Source organism: Canis lupus, chromosome X (genome assembly GCF_011100685.1).
Source record: "Canis lupus familiaris isolate Mischka breed German Shepherd chromosome X, alternate assembly UU_Cfam_GSD_1.0, whole genome shotgun sequence".
In the NCBI taxonomy this organism is placed as follows: Eukaryota; Metazoa; Chordata; class Mammalia; order Carnivora; family Canidae; genus Canis; species Canis lupus.
In genome coordinates, this window is record NC_049260.1 from 59,199,461 (window position 1) to 59,220,693 (window position 21,233).

Below are 21,233 nucleotides of genomic sequence, written 5' to 3' on the forward strand. Positions count from 1 at the left end.
ATTCCGTATCTTCACCCGAGAATAGAATACAATGGAATGGAATGGAATGGAATGAAATGACAGAGGAGATCGGAAATATGGGCGTGGGGGAGGCTTAAGAGTGCTGTGATTAAAGAATTGATCCAAGTCCTAAATGACCAAATTGTTCTGATCATTTAGGAAAACACACACACACACACAACCGAAAGAAAATCTTCCACATTTCTAGCTGAGAAACTTTGGAGATGGGGCTTGGATTATCAAGTGTTAATAACATTAAAAACTGTTTTATGTTTCTATTAAAAATGTTCTGTGATTATGAGAAAGCAGAAAAGGAAAAAAGGAGCAGAGGAGGGACTCCTGGGTGGCTCAGTGGTTGAGTGTCTGCCTTTGGCTCAAGGCGTGATCCCAGAGTCCTGGGATCCGAGTCCTGCATCACGCTCCCCAGAGGGAGCCTGCTTCTCCTTCTGCCTATGTCTCTATCTCTCTCTGCGTGTCTCTCATGAATAAATAAATAAAATCTTAAAAAAAAAGAGAAGGAGCAGAGGAAGAGGAGTAGAGAGAGGGAGGGAGAGAGAGAGAAACAGAGACACACACACAGAATAAAGACAAAGTAAGGAAAGAAGGGAAAGACAAATAAGAGACTATGTATAGAGACCGGCCACGGGCTTAGTTCATTTCTCTTCTTGAAACCCAGGGCTGCTGCCACTAAAGCCCAAAGTCCTGATGATAAGTTTCTGGTATTGCGCTTGCTTAGTGAAGCTCTCAGAGCTTCTGCTGAGGAAAATTTATGACCCACTGCAGCAAGACAGAAAACTTGCTGTTTTTTGGGGTCTATGCCCAACCAGTGTGACAGCCCTAGTTCACCCTAGCACCAGGAAGTTGCAGCTGGACCCCCAAGTACCATGGCTAACTTATGCCTATTTCTCCCCTTCATTGCCCCGAGCCTCCCTCTTCCGTAGCAGATGCGGAGCAAAGGAACGTTTGCAGAAAAAAAAAAATTTTTTTTTTCAGAGCCTTGGTCTGAGCTATGTCTGGAAAGTCCATGGCATCCTGAATGATATAGAATTTACTGAGCATTTATTAGGCTCCAGGCCTTGTTCTAAGAGCTCATATGTTCACTCATTATATAACTCCATCATTAAAACAACCAAGTGAGGCAAGCGCGACTATAACCTTCACTTTCGCAGTGAGGAAACCAAGGCTCCATGAGCCTTAGAAACCTACCTAAGGTCACACAGATCATAAAATTCAGGTGCCTCTGAATTAAAAGATGACATACTTTACTTTATTCATAAAGCATCATGGCCCTGAGGCTGAAGAGGAGAATAAGGTTGGTAATTTCCAAGGAGGAGGTGATTTTAAATCTGGCCTGATTTCAAATCACTTTGAACTACCCCTGCTGTACCTAGGGAGGCACCTTCTCTCTTAAACATCTACTCACAGACAGACAGACACACACACACACACACACACACACACACACACCACACACACACCACACTGACTGGCATGGAGCAGTCGGAGGCCCATGTGATCCAGACTCAGCAGTTCACAGAATGATTATTTCCTTACCCTTACTCATGAACAATATTAAATCAATACTCCCAGAATTTTCTTGGAAACTTAAGGCATCAGAAGCTTCCAACTTTAGCCCAGAATGTGTTCTCTTCAGTTGTACAGATTCCACCATCCCCTAAGGATAGCTTAGAGCCCCTCTCCATCTTCCCATAACGCCCTGGGTGTATTTTTATCAATCCATTCATGCAACAAAAAATCGTGGAACTTCTCTAATATATGTCAGCCACTGTATTTATTCCTTGTAATCTCTGTCATTCAATTACTACTATCTTATTTTTAATGATCAGTCTTAATGTAACAATACCTCTCACTAGGATGGGTGCCTTGTCACTATTATATACCTAGGGCTTAGCCACATATGGGCACACCTCTGAGTAGGCTCTCAACCAATACTGGAGATTGAATGGAAAATTTCATGAGGTATATACTTACTGCATGTAAAAAATTAGGAACACAAGGAGGAGATAAAATATAAACTAAATGGAATGTGAACCTCACTGTGGGTAAAGAGATAATGCCACATTGAAGGTGGAGTACCAAAAAGGGAGGCTCTTATAATACTTGCAAAGACACATGGGGATCCCTGGGTGGCTCAGTGGTTTAGCGCCTGCCTTCAGCCCAGAGCGTGATCCTGGAGTCTGGGGATCGAGTCCCGCATCAGGCTCCCTGCATGGAGTTTGCTTCTCCCTCTGCCTGTGTCTCTGCCTCTCTCTCTCTCTCTCTCTCTCTCTCTCTCTCTCTGTGTGTGTGTGTGTGTCTCATGAATAAATAAATAAAATCTTTAAAAAAAATCTGCAAACACACTTTGCAATATAAACCAGGGTCTGTACACTCAGATAAGAATATATCTTAGGCAGGATGGCAAAATAACATCCAGCCCTATAATGGGAGCCCCCTCTTCTTAGTCTCAGGTTTGCTTTATGGGTGGGGTGGGGGTGGGGGCCTGCCTATCATACTGTATGTAACACAATCCCCAGGCACGCCAGGGACATTAGACACGAGGAGTGAAAGAGCATGAACATGAAAGTCCTTCCTTTTAGGAATGGACACCTTCTACTATGACTCGCTGGACTCTCCTATCTGTCTCTCAAGGTATTAGAAGTTCTGAATTCCCAAAACCTACCCAGGAGAAGTGTTGCTACTCCAGACCTACATACTTCCTAACTATGCATAGGTTTGAAGGGCCAACTTTGCCCACCAGTTGCCCTAGAGATAGCAGATTTTATTGGTGAATTCTGTTGACAGGACCCATCCCATATTCTGCAGGTCCCATTCATTTACAAGACATTGCCACTTTTGTTTTCAGACAAGGGCCATTTCAAGCAAGGAGACAAGAGAACATTTCTCAAATCCACCTCCCCGAAGGGTTGGCGTTGGGTGTATTTAAGGATAAGGGGTCAGGATGTCAAGGGGTATGTAGGGTTGAATGGAATATGCTGATTGCACATAGGGACAAAGGGGGGGGGTGTCCTCCTTTCTGAGCATGTGCATTTGGGAATCACGCCCCTTCGTGAGACACATGTTCAGAAAATGGTGACATAAACATGATGAATGGGAGAGATCTTGGGTTTGTCGTCACAGAGGTTACTTTCGGTCACTTTTGGCCTCTTCCACACGGCTGCAAGAATTCTTCCCGATTAAGTTCCAGTCTTAGTTAGTCTCATAGGTGGTTGGTCAACCACTGCGAAACAGACTCATAACTCAATCAAGTTAACCAGAGTTTCTTTAGGGTAGAACGATTAAACATTTGTTGATGTGTCGGTTTCACTTTCAATTTGTCAGGGGTTTGTTTTTGATTGTTTTTTTTTTTTTTTTTTTCTGGACAAGGGCCCTGAATTGTCTCATGGTCCCTGGTATAGTACTCAGGAATGATGCAGGCCTTCTGACTTTAAGTTGTGCTGCAGGTGGCAGCAGGGAGCAGCTCCTCCTTTCTTTCTACAGCTATTGTTGAATCACAAATAAAAGCAAAGTTTTCATACACTGAGCCGCTTTTCTAAATTAGGTTTCACACTACATCAATCTCAGAATAACTCTTCAAGTTGAGTATTTTTCTTTTCACTATTTGAAAAAGAGAAAGAGGGAGGGAAGGAGACAGGCAGGGGGTGAAGAGGGAGACAGACCCTGTACAAAAACAATAGATGGAAGAATTAAGACTCGATTCAAGGTCTAAGCTTATCACTAGTTGGCATTATGGATATTAAGTGGTGTTTCTTGAGTTTTCCTTCCTGAGAAGCAAATCTGTGACAAAAGAGCAGTAGCTGGAGTCCATGGCCAGCCTGGCAGCACTATCTTATCACAGCACCCCTGGGAACACTAGAGCTACTTTTGATGGTAATGGGGTGGGATGGAGGTGAGACTGTGGACATGACACAAAGCTGAGAGGGACTTATGGAGACTAGTGAATGCCCATACCTTTCCTTCAGTGAGGGTGGTGTCAATGTCATGATGTCAACCCTTCCTGGCCACTGTATCCCAAGACAGAGCAAGATTTTCAGGGACTTGTGAGTCTCTATGTCAAAAGGAATGCAGTGCATTGTGTTACCTCCTGTAACAACTGTGTCAGATGGCCAGGATGGCATCTTAAGGGGCCATTGTATGTCCTCCTGACCACAAAACAGTCCTGGAATATGATCACCACATTCACACGCAACAGCTTCAGCAAGATGGCACCAGCCATCTCTTCTACCTGGCCCCTGTTACATTTTGTAAATCAGGTTTTCAGTTTTCACGGAACACTCTCTCAGATGGTTTCTGACCACAACCCCAGCTTTTTATTCCCCTCTCAACTTTTAGTCACAAGTTTCAAGGCCAATCAAATTTGCTTTCCTGTCCTATAGTCCAATAGCCAAACAGTCCATGAGAACTACACCCTACAATACTATCTGCCTATTTAGCTGCTGGATTCATGTTTCATATCTCACTGACCTCATTGCCCCAGGACACTCTACCTCATACCATTTATGGCTTCCAGCCTGTGTGCATGAATTGGATTCTTTCTTACTTCTTTTTTTTGAAAAGCACTTTGTTATTTATTTATTTATTTATTTATTTATTTATTTATTTATTTATGATTTTATTTATTTGAGAGAGAGAAAGAGAATGCACATGAGCAGGGGCGGGGGGCAGAGGGAGAGAGAGAGAGAAGCAGGCTCCCCGCTGAGGGCAGAGCCTGATGTAGGGCTCAATCCTAGGAACCTGAGATCATGACCTGAGCCAAAGTCAGACGCTTAACAGACTGAGCCACCCAGGTGCCACCAATAATACATTTATTATGCATGTTGCATAGATGCTTGCCAGTGACAGGTACTATGTAATTGTTGGGTTTAGGGTTCGGGATTTATCCACTAAGTCAAGTTTGTTCACATGTTCAAAACTTCTAAATTCTTATTAGGTTGTAGGCTGTTTGAGCAGTCAATTGCTGAGAGACGTGTTAAAATATCCCACCATTTTACTGGATTTGTCCGTTTATGCTTGTAATTCTTTCAATTTTTGGTTTATGTATTTTGAGGTGGTCTTACAGCAAGGTTTCTGGGACAAGTTCCAATCTGGAATAGCATCCTGGGGTCATGGTTGCACTCCCTCCTGGCCATAGAACACACCCCGTGGACACAATCACTCAAGATGCCATCTCTAACATCCTATCTTGGCATGAAGCACACTTACTATAAGATGACGCAAGTCAGCCCCGGTAGGTTTTATGAACCACATAATTTACAGGAATATTACAGGAAACACTTTTATTATCCAGATTTTATATTTTCATAGCAGACTAACTTAAATGGTTTCTGACCATAGTCCTATTTTTCCTCTCAACTTTTAATGACCAGTTTCAAGGTCCTTCAAGTTTGTCTTCCCATGTAGTCTGACAGCCACCATGACCATGTGATCCATATTTTTAAGGAGTATCTACATGGCTTTACCAACTGCAACTAGCGGCACTCACCCAACTGCCTTGCCAATGACAAACATATTTGATAATGGAAGTTGCTTCCATTGACGTGTAACGTCAGATGCCTTCTTCTACCCCATGGTACCCTAGCTCCAGCAATTACAGCTTTCATTTTCTCCACACCCCTGTTATCCCTGGCACTACAGATACCTCAGCACCTTAGTCAGGACTGGTGACACCTTTGGATCCATCCATGGCATGTCCATATTACCTGTCTTCGAAGGAAGCTGAAGGTCAACTCAGTGGTGCCCTTCCAGAAAAGAGAAAGAATCATCCCAGGTGAACTTCCATCTCCATGTTTCTTACCCCACACCCAAAGGTCTTTCTTCAATATAGTTCTTAAAGTCCACCAACTCTCTCCTTTTATGTTCCTGGCCCATCCTTCTTTCTCTTATTTTAGTAACCAGCTACCTTGAGTCCATTTGAAACAATCGGTGTGAGTGCAAAGGCCAATGCTTATTTTGATAGCTCTGCCTGGCCTGGCAATGGGAAAGGCCCTGGATGACAGTTTGATCTGCTGCTGTTTGCGGGTACAGAGCAATTGGCTTTTCCAATCTTGTGAGAACCTCAATTCCTGGTCCGGATGAACCTTGAGGACATTCTACTAAGTGAAATTAGCCAGTCACAAAAAGACAAATACTATATGACTGCCCTTGTATGAGGTATCTAAAGTAGTCAAATTCATAGAAACAGAAAGTAGTATGGTGGTTGCCAGGGGCTGGGGGGAGGGAAAAATGGAAGTTGTTGTTTAATGGGTGCAGCCTTTCAGTTTTGCAAGAAGAACTAGTTCTGTTGCACGGCGGTGTGGATACACTTAACACTCTTGAACTGTATACTTAGAAATGGTTAAGGGGGTCAACTTCTCTGTCATGTGTATTTCACCACAATTTTAAAAAGTCCCTGGACCTCCTGTCTCTTTCTAGCTTCAACTCTTTAGAAGAACTTCCTATGGTCATTGCCATCTCTTCTTTAACCCCCACTCCCTTCTCAACCCACTGCCATCTGACTTCTGCCCTCACCATTCCACTAAGCCTGCTCTTGCTATGGTTGTCAGTGACCTCTCGATATTTGTGGGCTTAATGTACTCAACCCAGGGGATTGGACACTATTCACCTTTCTCTCTCCTCTCTCTCTCTCTCTCTCTCTCTCTCACACACACACACACACACACACACACTCACTTTTTCTGCCTTTTTGCCTCTTCATAAATAGTTCTTTGTGAACTGATCTTTGTGTCTTTGAATTCTTCAGAGTTTCCTTTGAACAGCTCAATTAAACCTAAAGAAACAGCTATAAGATGTATATCTCTGGTCAGATCTCCCTCTAACCAGTCAGTTCCATCTGAACGTCCCATTGGCTCTTCAAACTCAACTCCTCAAATTAAACACCATCATCCCTCCTCTCGCTGTTTTTTAAGCTCAATGCATGCATTTCCACATCTTATCCTGAAATTTGGGACTCATACTGGAATCCTGATTCTTCTATATCTCTCATATCCAATTAGTCAAAAAGCTCTATGGATTCTAATTCCCTTCTTATTTCTCAGAATTCATATCCAAATACATTTCAACTCTTATTTTGATGTAATTTTTGTGTTTGGTATAAGATATTGGTCCAGGGTACCTGGGTGTCTCAGTCGTTTAATTGTCTGCAGTTGGCTCATGTCATGATCTCAGAGTCTTCAGATGGAGCCCGTGTTGGGCTCCCTGCTCAGCAGGGTGTCTGCTTCTCTCTCCCTATGCTCCTCTCTGTCCCTCTCATGTTCTGTCTCTCTGAAATAAATAAAAAAAATTTATAAATAATTTTTAAGTAAACAAAATATTGGTCCAGTTTGATTCCTTTCTATGTAGCTAACCAGTTTTCCCAACACCATTTATTGAAGAGACTATTGTTTTCCCATTGTATATTCTTGCTTCCTTTATTTTAAGTTAATTGACCATATATGCGTGGGTATTTCTGAACTCTCTGTTTTTTTCATTGATCCGTATGTCTATTTTTATGCCAATATTATGTTGTTTAGATTATTATAACTTTGTAATATAGTTTGAAATCCATGAATGTAATGACTCTAGCCTTCTTAGTTTTTCTCAAGATTGCTTTTGTTGTTCAGGACCTTTTGTAGTTCCACACATATTTTAGGATTGGTTGTCCCATTTTTTTTTTTAATTTTTATTTATTTATGATAGTCACACAGAGAGAGAGAGAGAGAGAGAGAGAGAGAGAGGCAGAGGGAGAAGCAGGTTCCATGCACCGGGAGCCTGATGTGGGATTCGATCCCGGGTCTCCAGGATCACGCCCTGGGCCAAAGGCAGGCGCCAAACCACTGCGCCACCCAGGGATCCCTGGTTGTCCCATTTTTGTGAAAAATTTTATTGCAGTTTTTTTTAGATATTGCACTGGATCTGTAGATTGCTTTGGGTAATATGGATATCTGAGCAACGGTGATTTTTTTCTATCTTTGATAGTGGAAAATCTTTCCATTTATTTGCGTCTTTTTCAATTTCTTTAATTACTGTCCTATATTTTTCAGTGTGGAGGCTCTTACTCTCCTTGGTTAAATTTATTTCTTGGTATTTTATTGAATTTGGTACAATTGGTAAATCAGATTATTTTCTTACTACCTTTTCTGATAATTCATTGTTAATATATAAGTACACAACATATATTTGTATACTGACACACTGCAACTTTACTGAACTCATTGGTTCCGGGTTTTTTGTAGGAGTCTTTAGGGTTTTCTATATATAAAATTATGTAGTCAGGGCACCTGGGTGGCTCTTTGTTCTCCAGGTGCCTTTCCACATGCACTCCCCACTCTCTGGAGTGTCCTTCCCTGCCTGCTTTGCCTGCTTTGTTGGTTACCCTTCATGTTTCAGTTTATGTAACCTCTATTTCTGCTCCTATAGTACATGACGGTATTTAGTGATGAACACTTTATATGCTATCTCACTGTATGTGTTTCTTTCAAAACAGGGACTAAATTCTTCATCCCTCCACTCCACTGCCTTACAACACGCTTGTTTGTGATGGACTCCCTCCTTGGGAGTACTGGAGCGGGGCGGGGAGTGCCCGCTTGCAGATGGAGAGTGTGAATCCGAATCTCTGCTGGTTACTCAGCGCAGTGGGCACGCGAAAGCTTTAACTCAGGTTTTGCGCATGATCACCACCGATATTTTTTTTTAAATTTATTTATGATATTCACACACAGAGAGAGAGACAGACGCAGAGACACAGGCAGAGGGAGAAGCAGGCTCCATGCACCGGGAGCCCGACGTGGGATTCGATCTCCGGTCTCCAGGATCGCGCCCTGGGCCAAAGGCAGGCACCAAACCGCTGCGCCACCCAGGGATCCCTCACCACCGATATTAATGAGCATTCAACCATCTGTGAAGCCCGGAGTATCCCAGTCTATGCCGCCAGTCTGCGCAGCAAGGAATACCTGAGTGCGTGCAAGGCGGATGAGGAGGGGCCAAGGCCAAATGCCCCCAGGCGATGGAGGCTGCGCGCAAGCGCAGCCGGAAAGAGAGCCACTCTTGCCGGCCCTCCTTCCTTTTCCAACAGGCTGCATACACTGCGCGCAAATAGTCATTTCCGGGAAACTGGTGCTGGCTTTGTGGGGCTCAACATGGAGACGACTAGGGGAACTGCTGAGCCGGTGAGACGCTGCTTTGGGGTCGGGTGAGTGGGGAAGTCAAGTCGGGTCGAACTTTGAACTCCCTCTCTCCCCTTTCTTTCCCCCTTTCCAGGTTCCCGGGGAACTGGTGTCTGTGGCACATGCTCTTTCTCTCCCAGCCGAGTCTTATGGCAATGATGTGAGTATGACGCACCCCCAGCTCCCACACACCCAGCTAGCCTGGCGTGTCTGCAGGGCCTGCCACGAAATCGTAACCCGCTGATAGCTGTGAACCCTCATCATGCCCTCCAGAAACCGCGCTTTTTCATGCATTCTAACATTTTTGGTCCACAAACCCAGAATAAATGCAGGTGGAAGTAGTTCCCCTACTTTTCTCGCTAGAACCACCTGAAGCTTTTTTTTATCTTCCAATGTCCAGGTCCCAAAATATACTAATGAAATCAAAATATCTAGGGGGTGCAGTGAATGTCAGAAATTAGTATTTTTTAAAGATTCCCGAGTAATTGCATTATGCAGTAAAGTGACGCTGAATTATGGTATGTCTTGTTTAGATCCTTAAGAAGAAAGCATATAATATTTTTGAGACAAGACACAGGGACATGAGAATAGTAGTAACACTCAAATAAAAATGTGATTGATGTATGTTACATTAGGGTATAAGATCTAAAGTTTAGCCAAAAAAGAAACCTCTAAGAGCTGAGAAAGTAGAGGAAGATTTCACTGAGAAAGTGAATCTCTAACTGGATCCTCCAAGTATAATTGGACAAATGACATGGTATAAGGCATGGAGATAAAAATGCAAATGGCTTTGCTGAGGTCAATGAAAATACATCATCTATTTGGAGTGGGAGATTGAAGTGGAACAGGTGGTGGGTACTTGATAAGGCTTACTTATAACCTATCCTGCTTCACAATACTGATTTAATTTTAAGTGTAATGGATTGGGAATTGGCTATTCGATAAACACAAATGATGATTATATTACAGTATTGAAAGTGAAGGGTGTTTCACTTCCATTATCTTACTTTGTTCTTCCAACAACTCAGTGATAATATGTGAATATACTGTGTCAGTTTTACAATGGTTTAATTCATTTCTCAGAAGGCAGTCTATCTACTGCTTTATATAGTCTCCCACACTTTCACTAGCTGCTGGAAAAAGAGCCAGTGGCTTATGCCATTGATTAGACTGTGCAAGCAGCTTCTTTTGGTAGGCAGTTTCCTTCATAAGGACAAAAGTTTTATATTTTCCAAATCCATTAGAGCAGTTTTTATCCATTGACAGTAACACCAAGTTTGGCAGTGTTGACATTAACTAGACATCCACAGACATCCTTAATTTGTTCTCTAGTAGCAGGATTGGGAGATTCTAACCTGGTATTCCTTACTCTTTTGCAGCCTGATATCGAGATGGCTTGGGCCATGAAAGCAATGCAGCATGCTGAAGTCTACTACAAGGTGAGTTGTCTGTCTTCCTTATTAAGGAGAATGAAACATGTAATTGTAGCGTGTGGTTCTTCACTAATCACTATTCTCAGCAAGTTAAACATATACATTTTGGAGATTTTACCCAAAGAGAATAAGGGGGAGGTGGAAGTGAATTTTGTTTTGACAATGGGGAGTTGTACTTCTTTGCCTGGTGTTCTGATGCTAACCAGTAAAATGATTCATAGCCCATAGTGGGCAACTAGTAAATGTTTGACAACTGAATGAACAATTCACAGAGGGCAATAACCAGCCAGTACTGGGACTACAAGGGTGTGAATGGGTAGCAAGGACTGTAGTATATTATGGCCCTTGAAAACTATGTTATGATTTCATTTGGAACCCTAATCTGTCTGTACTTCCTAATAATTCTTCTGCCCTTAGAACCATAAAGATTATCTGGGGAAGGGGGGATAGAAGTGTAAATTAGAGACTATGTTATCTTATGTCTGGCAGCTGATTTCATCAGTTGACCCACAGTTCCTGAAACTCACCAAAGTGGATGACCAAATCTATTCTGAGTTTCGGAAAAATTTCGAGAAACTCAGGATAGATGTGTTGGATCCAGAAGAGCTCAAATCAGAGTCCGCTAAAGAGGTAAGAATTCTCTCAAATATTGCCTAACATCTGACCAACAGTTATTTATTGTAAATATATTTTTATACATTTAAAATTTTTTCAGTACTAATTTTTAATGAAATATGTAAAGAACCAGCCTTTTATGTAATTATAAGCAACTAATAAGTAAATTATGAAATGAAATAAATGTTTTTCTGGTTTATAAGTTTTTTATGTTCATTGGATCTATTTTTTCTTTTCTTCTTTTTTTTTTTTTGACTTGGACATTGCATCCTTTCCTATCCAGCCCTTTCAGGGGAAGAGGAACAAATTTACTTCTGTCAGTAGTTTAGTCAGAAGGCTTGGATGGATAATTAGTAAATAGGGTACGGAGAGGTGATTAAATTCTCTGGATTTAAGTTCACATTATCATGGGCCTTGGATAATTGGAAATCTTATGTTTCCCATTGCTGACCTGATTATCATACTTTTACAGTGTGCTAAAATTCTTACAGTGGAGAAAGTATTTCCCTGAGAGTAGGTCCTTGGTTTATGAAAAATGTAAACTTTTAACACTGTTACTGTTAACCGTTAACTCTGTTACTGATCTTTGGAAAATTACCTCTAGTGAATGGACTTCTTTCTTAAATTTTAACTTTGTATCTTTGTGCCAGATTCCTGCTGCCTTTGTCTCCTTTGTGCTTCAGTGGAGATGAATAACTATTTTTGGCTGAGTTAACCAATAACTTAAAAACAAAACAGAATATATTTAAGAAATCATATTTTAATTCTGTAGTCAAGGATTTAAATATTTTGTCAAGTTAAAATATTGTTCATGTTGGGAAATATAAAGACAATAAATAACATAGACACTCAATGCTAGTGAAAGTAGAAATCAACTCAGTCCTAGTCTCTTTCACCATGGGTATTTTCCTTACTGAGGAAGTGGAGTTCCTTCTCCTGGCATGACTTTACCAGCCTCCTGCATTTATCAGCTAAGGCATCTTTTTGCCTTTATAGAAGTGGAGACCATTCTGCTTGAAGTTTGACGGGGTTGTAGAAGACTTCAACTATGGTACTTTGCTGCGACTGGATTGTTCTCAGGGCTACACTGAGGAAAACACCATCTTTGGTGAGATTCTTGCCTCTGGAATTGTTTCTGTATAAGGAGAGTGAGGGATCTGGTTTTACTGATGAATTAGTGACGTGAATAATTTGGGAATCATTTGTTATATATTTAAAGGTCATGTTACTGTTTGTTGAATAACTGTGAGATAAGATGGTTAAGTATTTTCAGCCTCATTTAACAAGATTAGAATTCCATATCTCTGAAGTTTATGACTGTACTGGAATGCTTTGATGTTAGTTCAGCTTTGTCAATAGATTTCCAGTGGGTTTAGAGAAGTAACTGGGACTAAGACAATAATCAATTCTATTCACCTTTCAGCCCCCAGGATACAATTTCTTGCTATTGAAATTGCTCGGAACCGGGAAGGCTATAACAAAGCAGTTTACACCAGTGTTTATGACAAAGAAGAAGAGAAAGAAGGCAACCATGGAAGAGGGAAGGGAGCTGACAGTGCACAGGCAGAAGAGAAAGGAGCCAACAGAGAAAGAGAAAACGCAAAAACCAACAAAGGAGAAGAAAAAGAGAAAGAAGCCAACAAAGAAATCCACAAGAGTAGTGAAATAGCTATGTAAAGTAGACAGGGAATAGCACTCTGGAAGCTATGACTCAGCTAAGTCTACAGATACCATGATGCCACTTGCACAGACCCCTGTGGTTAAATGTATGTCCAGGGCACCTGGGTGGCTCAGTGTTTGAGTGTCTGCCTTTGGCTCAGGGCGTGATCCCAAGGTTCTAGGATCGAGTCCCGCATTGGGCTCCCTGCAGGGAGCCTGCTTCTCCCTCAGCCTATGTCTCTGTCTCTGTCTCTCTGTCTCTCTCTCTCTCTCTGTGTCTCTCATGAATAAATAAATAGAATATTTTAAAAAATAAATGTATGTCCTTGTGCAATTGAAAGACCTATAGCCTAATAATCAAGAGCTACTCTGCTTGTTCTCTTGTATGAACCAGCTTAAAGACTTTTAGTAGGGTTTTAGTTGAGTGTTTTTTGGTTCTCACCACTGGTCAAGTAAGAAATTTTATAAATAAATTTCTTTGGGTTCTTATGACTATATCTATAATTGACTTTTTTAAAAAAGATTTATTTATTTATTCATTCAGAGAGAGCGAGAGAGAGGCAGAGACACAGGCAGAGGGAGAAGCAGGCTCCATGCAGGAAGCCCGATGTGGGACTCGATCCCGGGTCTCCAGGATCACACCCCGGGCTGCAGGCGGCGGTAAACCGCTGCGCCACCAGGGCTACCCATCTATAATTTACTTTTAAAAGACATTTCAAAGTATGTGACACTTCAGATTTTTTTCAGGCATATGATCTCTTTGTCATATTTCTATATCTGTTTTTAAATGCTTATGATTGTTTCCTATAGTGAAGTTTCCTCAAACCTGTTGTAAGTTGTATATGGTTTTGGGATTAGAAGTTCCTATGTAAGAATTGACTCCTGCTATTTGAGTAAGTATAGTTTTCTGATTTTCTTTGATATATCTGGCAAAATATTTGATGAATACTCTATGGAGATAAAGCTGGGGCCTGAACCTGTCAGAGTAGTGAATGTAGCCCAATTCACATTAGAAGAGCAGGAAATGACCTCCTTAGTACCTGCTTCTCTTCTGGTATACAAGTTGTTACCTGAAAGCTAGCAGAAATTAATAATTAAATATAAAGCCTGGTAGAGTGACATCCCTTTCATAAAACTATGGAAAATAGCATACATTCACATAGTAACATAAAATGAACATTTTTAAATGATATTTTGTCAGACTCCAACAATAGACTAGTTGGTTTTCTATAGATGGAGGGGTTTCTTTTCATCTAATGACTTTTAGGAGTGCATGTTTCAGTTATCTTTACATATGTATAAAGGTTTGTGCATGTCCCTGTAGATGTGCTGACCTTGATTGCTAAAACTATTTAGAAGAAGCCACAGTGTTTATAGTGCATACATTAAATAGTCTTAAAACTCTAATCACATCACGATCATTCAAGAAAGGATCTTTCAGAGCACAGAAGGGGGAGAAGTGAGGCTTTTTTCCCCAGGGGACAGAAGAAAAATAAAAGTTAAACTTAATTGATGAATTATTTTCTAGGCAAGAGCTGAACTAGACAACAATTGTGCAGAAAGCAAATAGGTTTCTCTATGGATTCTTTTCAGCCAATTCTTAAAAGTATTTAAAACATTTGTTAGACTTTTCATCTTATAAAAAATTGCTTTTAAATGGGTAGCAGAGTGTTACTTTATACTAGACAGACTTTAAAGTCAAGAACTACTTTGCTTTATTGACTTTCTCTAGCTTATACATTCTTAAATATCCATGAACATGTGTCCATACATGTTGCCTGAGGACCTGGGGAAGAATAAAGATTATGTATACAGTTCTGCCTATGGTGGCCTTTTCCAGGTTATTAACCAGCAAGAAAACTGTCTTAATTACTTCCTTTTGATTTTATGGAGAAAAGAAATAAATCATTGAAAGCCTACTTTAAAGCAAGAAGCATCTCTGTCCAAGAACAAGGAAATACAAACTGGGAAAAGGGAGGGAAATAAGAACATGGAACACTTCAGCAGCACTGTAAGGACAGGAATCCAATACAGCATCCAAGGTCAAAGGGGAGAATGGGCAGAATTCTTAAGATGGCCTCAAGATTTCCACCCCTTGCATACATGCTCTGTATAATTCACTCCTGCATTTATGTTACTAACCATTTAATTTTGAATTAATCAAAAGGGAGATTATCCTAGGTGTGTCTGGCCTAATCACATGAGTCCTTAATTGAGACAAGCAGCGGAAGATACTCACCTATTGGTCTTAAGCAAAAAGCTGTGTTGTGAGACAAGGGAGCCATGTGGCAAGGATCTGAAGGTAGCCTCAGGGAGCTGAGAAGGCTCCTGGGTTGACAGCCAGCAAGAAAACGAGAATTTCACTCCACAGTTGGAAGGAACTAAATTATACCAATAACCAGTGAACGTGGAAGAGGACCTCAATTCTCAGATAAGCTTGCAGTCCTGGCTGATACCATGATTTTGGTCCTGTGAGACCCTGAGCAGAGGACGCAGTTAAGCTGTATCTGGATTCCTGACCCACAGGATTGTGAGATAGTAATGGGTGTTGTGTTAAGCTACTAATTGTATGGTAATTTGTTATGGAGCGGTAGAGTACTGCTGCAGACGCTGGTACTGGAAGTGGAGTGCTGCTGTATCAAGTACCTAAAATGTGGGGGTGTTTTTGGAATTAGGCAGTGGGTGAAGATTGGAGGAATTTTGAGGAGTATGATAGGGAAAGCCTAAATTTTGCTTTAAACAGTCTGTCAGTAGTAATACGGACTTTAAGGATGCTGTAGGCAAAGGCTCTAAAAGAGGTAAGGAACATGTTGGAAACTAGAAGAAAGGGAATCCTTTTAGTAGGTGATAGCATTGTGGCTAGAGTCCTGGAAGTTTGGGCTTTGAACCTTGCTTTGAATTATTTGGGAGATGTTATCAAGCCAGGCTTGATATGGTATGTAAACATCTATGATTTATTCAGAATGTGATACCATTCCAGTTATTTATCTCCATGATATCTTTTGGAGGCAGGGAAAGGGCAGAGACTAATTTTGACATTTACACAAGGGAAAATTACAATCATTTAAAAAATTTAGGCCGCTAAATTTCTGGTAATTTGTTGCAACAGCAATAGGAGACTAATAAAGAGACATTCACTGCACTGTCATTATTTATTTTGAAACTATAGTTTATTTTATTTTTTTTTAATTTATTTTTTTAATTTATTTTTTATTGGTGTTCAATTTACTAACATACAGAATAACCCCCAGTGCCCGTCACCCATATAGTTTATTTTTAAAATTATTTTATTTATTCATGAGAGAAACAGAGACAGGCAGAGACATAGGCAGAGGGAGAAGCAGGCTCCCTGTGGGGAACCTGATGCAGGACTCAATCCCAGGACTCTGGGATCACACCCTGAGCTGAAAGCAGACGCTCAACCACCGAGCCACCCAGGCATCCCTGAAACTATAGTTTTAAAGAAAAATGTTGTTCCAGATGATTGGAGACATGAACTGCACCCAAAGCAAGTTTCAATGATTCTAAACCATTTTGAACGTACTCTTCAAAGGAATTCCTGTAGCTGAGTCTGTGTGCATTAGTTGCCATTAATATAATTGGGAGTTATCTGAATTTACTTATAAGTAACAATACAATGCTTAGTAGTAATGAGTATGTGCTATTTGAAGCTTACATATATATTAATAAAACTCAACAGTAACTTCATCATGTGTTTAGACCTTAGACAAAATACTTTTCTGGAGAGCTGTATTTTATCACTGACATTTTTTAAAATTGCCAGATCATGGTGATAATTCAAACAGACCAGTATTTTGTTGGTTTTATTGATGTTTTTAAATTTTCTACAGATTATACTTTTTTTGCTTGCACACAATGCGGATGATTCTCACTATCTCACATTGGTACACCACAATTATACATATTCTTATTCAGATAAATAATCAATATCTTAAGAATTCAAAATTAAGGAATGTATGTATGTTATGTGAACGGCCATTTTCCCATGCCTACATATTTCTATCTCTAGAATTTTAGATGCTTTACAGATGTCAACATGATGTTGGTCTCCTGAAGTGTACTGCTTTCACATGATGACCATTTATAGGCCTGGCTAGCTTTAAATTTTTCCTACTCAGGCTTTCTCTGATTTCCTCAATATAAACTGCATTTTCGGGGCACCTCGGTGGCTCAGTCAGTTAAGCAAGCAACTTGATTTTGGTCAGGTCATGATCTCTATGTCCTGAGATTGAGCGGCAAGTCAGGATCAGCACTCAGCGGGGAGTCTGAAGATTCTCTCTTTCCCTCTACCCCTGTCCCCACTCACACACACTCTCTCTAAAATAAATAAATCTCTAAAATAAATAAATAAATAAATTATATATGTATATAAGTTGTATTTTCTTTAAGTATGTTTTCATTTTATAAAAATTAAGATTGAATTGGGGCACCTAGTTGGCTCAGTCAGTGGAGCATGCAACTCTTGATCTCATGGTTGTGAGTTCAATCCCCACGTTGGGCATAAAGCTTACTTAAAAAATTTAAGTGAATCATAAAGTAATTGGCCCTCCATCACATAATGGTAGTGTTGGGATTCAGATTCATATCTTTTGGTTATGAATCTCATTGTTTTTCCAAATCCCACTCTAGATTCAGCTCCTTGCTAGAATAGAGACAAATAGTTTGAGTAAGGAATCAATGTATTTAGTAATCATAGGTAAGAGCATCCTAGTGTGGATTGTTGTACTGAACTAATTTAAGCTCCTCAAAATTTTTGTAATTTCTCTTTGTCTTTTTCCTTCTTATCTCTGCAAGAGACTCCTTGTTCCATATGCAACTCAGACTTGTTTAAAAAAGATTATAGTATAATCATTTTAGTATATCTGTATGTTGGCAAATTGAACACCAATAAAAAATAAATTTATTATTGAAAAAAAGACATGTCAGGTGGGCAGTAGAAAAAAAAGTATATAACTGTAATGTTCAGTTTCATAATTATGCTTTAATTTCTTAACCTTCCTATGAACTGAGATTTGGCTGGTACATTTCCCTCAAGTGTTTTGTAGGGTTTTTTTTAAGGCTTTACTCTGTCTTTCTGAAACTCATATAAGTTTTTCAGGATAAATCACTGGAAGCTCCTCTAATAGATTATTACTGGTTGGTCTTTACATTGAAAAGAGCATAAAGGAAACAAAAATGCCTTAACTTAAAGAAGAATAAGCTTTTGCAACTGGAAGTTATCTCAGAAGTCTAATACAAAAATTGTGTTTATGTGGTGAAAAAACAAGGCACTAAATAATGTGCTTTACCCGATTGAAAAATCCTCTATGTATGTAAAGATAATTTATTAATTTACTTACTATCCTTCCTTTTGCACTAAGAACACCCACCAAGACATCATTCTGTAAGGTTTCCTTTGTCCTAGATATACCCTGCACAGGATGCTTTCTTCTAGAAAACAGTTTTAAAATACTCACCATGCTTCTCCTTGATTTAGGATTCTTCTGATGTCCTTTCGGTTTACACAAAAATCTGGCCAAATTTATACAATTCTGAGAATTTGGATAATGTTTAAAATAAAAATCAAATTATTGAAAATTCCCATGTTTTTGGCTATTTTTTAATTAAATATTTATTAAGGGAAACAAGGCTTCTATAAAGTTTGTCAATCTTAAGGTCATTTTTCTTCCACAAAGTCACTAAAGGCCTATATGTTGTCATTTGGTGTAGGGAAGATAAACAAGGGAATTCTTTCTGCCTCCAGCCCCTGGCATCCATTGAAATAAGTTGATTGCCTCTTCATCCTGGATAAGATTATGAACTTAAGGACACTTGCTTACCTGCCCATCTCACATCAATGGTGCATTTATTTTAAATTATCTTTTTTTGGGATGCCTGGGTGGCTCAGCGGTTGAATGTCTGCCTTTGGTTCAGGTTGTGATCCCGACTCTGGGATTGAGTCCTGCATTGGGCTCCTTGTGAGGAGCCTGCTTCTCCCTCTGCCTATGTCTCCGCCTCTCTCTGTGTGTCTCGTGAATATATAAATAAAATCTTTAAAAAATACATATCTTTTTTATTATGGATATTTTAAACATACACAAAAGTAGAAATAATAGTATAAGGAACCCATAAATACCTGTTACTCAGATTAGTTATTAACATTTTGCCACATTTGCTTTATTTAACCTTTTTTTATTGAAGTGTTTTAAAACAAATCTCAGACATCATATTATTATTTTTTTAAATAATAAATTTATTCTTTATTGGTGTTCAATTTGCCAACATACAGAATAACACCCAGTGCTCATCCCGTCTTATTTAACCACTATATATTTCATTGTGCATCTCTAAGACATGGATACTTTCTTATATAATTGTAATAATAAATAATATTTTTAACTGATATTCAATGATAGCAAAACTTAAAAGTGCATATTACAAATGATACTCAGGAAATAGTCCTTTAGAGTATATTTAAGGAATAGGTTGACTGACGTATGAGTAACAGGATATATTTATGTGTACAAGAGAATTGGTAGATGAGATTAAAAATATGTATTTGATTCACTGTGGGCACTAATAATGAGCCATAGATACTGAGCTAGATGTCTTACATACATTTTATCCCTAACATATAGGCCTTATTAACCACATTTTACACATTAGGAAATTTAGACTTGAAGAGATTTTAAGTCCTGGGTTGCGATTTTAGATTTAATTTAGGTAGTAGTGGCTAGATATTGGAAGTTAATTTTAATTTCTGGGTAGTCATATGATGAAATCTGCTCAAGGAAGGTCAAACAATGTGCTATATTGAGTAACTACTAAGTACTTATTCTGGATTGATTGTTTAAACCTAATCCTTGTATTTTGTGATTCAAAAACAAATCTTTTTATTATTTTTAAGATTTTATTTATTCATGATAGACAGAGAGAGAGAGAGAGAGAGGCAGAGACACAGGCAGAGGGAGAAGCAGGCTACATGCTGGGAGTGGGACGTGGGACTTGATCCCAGGACTCCAGGATCACGCCATGGGCCAAAGGCAGGCACTAAACTGCTGAGCCACCCAGGGATCCCCTCCAAAACAAATGTATAAATATATACATATATATTTAAATCAGCATGGATTTGTGTGTGTGTGTGTGTATATATATATATATATATATATATATATATATATATTTATAAATCAGAACCCACAAAGGAAAAATGTTTAGTTACTCATTACTTATTGCCAACATTGCCAAGGAAAGGGGAAACCATAAAGGATTGTTTATTGATTTTCATTGGACTGTTCTAGAAATGATACATACCTTTTACTCATATCTTGTCAAATGGAATTCAGTCCCTGCCACTGAATTGCAAAACAGGGTGGGAAATTTATTCTATTTGTGTGTCCAGGTAGATAAAGAAGAAAGAAAAAGTTTTTACTGACCACCTAGCCAGTCTCTGTTGCAGGTAGTTATTGTTGTCTTCCACATGTATTCATTAATTTCAGCTTATTCATTTCTCAAGTTATAGAAAGTGATTTCCAATCCGTGACTCTGGTGCTCAGTGAATTCCTAATTGTACAGTTGACTTCTTGAATCCATGTTTTTGGATATTGTACCAATATGGTCTGAAATAACAAGCCTCTTTTTGGACTCTAAATTACTTCTTTTAAGTGATTAAGATGGATTGTTTTAGAATAAAAATGGCACTATCATGTTTTAAATTTAGAAATATAATCTGCTTATTTTATTTATTTCTTTTCAAGTAGGCTCCATGCTGGGTGTGGAGCTCAACATGGGGCTTGAACTCACGATCCTGATATCAAAACCTGAGATGATATCAAGAGTCGGATCCTTAATAGACTGAGCCACACAGGAACCCCTACATTATTTCTTTTGAGTTAAAAAGAAATCCATCAGGAGGCGGGGCAAGATGGCGGAGGAGTAGGGGTCTTTAACTCACCTGGCCCCAACAACTTACCTAGATAACTTTCAACTCATCCTGAACACCTACGAATTTGACCTGATATTTAAAGAGAGAATAGCTGGAATGCTACAGAAAGAAGGGTTTTCGCTTCTAGCAAGTTTCTTCCTTTTTGACTTTCATATTTCTTTTTTAAAAGATTTTATTTATTTATTCATCACACACACACACAGAGAGAGAGAGAGAGAGAGAGAGAGAGAGGCAGAGACAGACGCAGAGGGAGAAGCAGACTCTATGCAGGGAGCTCAACATGGGACTCGATCCCAGGACTCCAGGATAACGCCCTGGGCTGAAGGTGGCGCTAAACCCCTGAGCCATCCGGGCTCCCCTGACTTTATATTTCTAAAATTACAAGTCTTAGATATATTTTCCACTCTAGATTACCTTCAA

At 39.5% G+C, this 21,233-nt stretch overlaps 1 protein-coding gene across 2 annotated transcripts; it reads left to right on the forward strand.

Moving 5' to 3' along the window:
- The first annotated feature begins 9,001 nt into the window (after positions 1-9,001).
- PBDC1 (polysaccharide biosynthesis domain containing 1) lies at positions 9,002-14,794 on the forward strand. 2 transcript variants are annotated; one of them, XM_038587754.1, is made up of 6 exons: positions 9,002-9,164; positions 9,256-9,321; positions 10,541-10,600; positions 11,084-11,224; positions 12,206-12,317; positions 12,633-14,794. In XM_038587754.1, the coding sequence occupies exons 1-6, from the start codon at positions 9,135-9,137 to the stop codon at positions 12,884-12,886; spliced, it is 663 nt and encodes a 220-aa protein (XP_038443682.1). In that variant the 5' UTR covers positions 9,002-9,134; the 3' UTR covers positions 12,887-14,794. The 2 variants fall into 2 exon arrangements, with proteins under 2 accessions (XP_038443682.1, XP_038443683.1); XM_038587755.1 differs by lacking the exon at positions 9,256-9,321 and having other exon boundaries at positions 9,089-9,187.
- Positions 14,795-21,233: the final 6,439 nt, after the last annotated feature.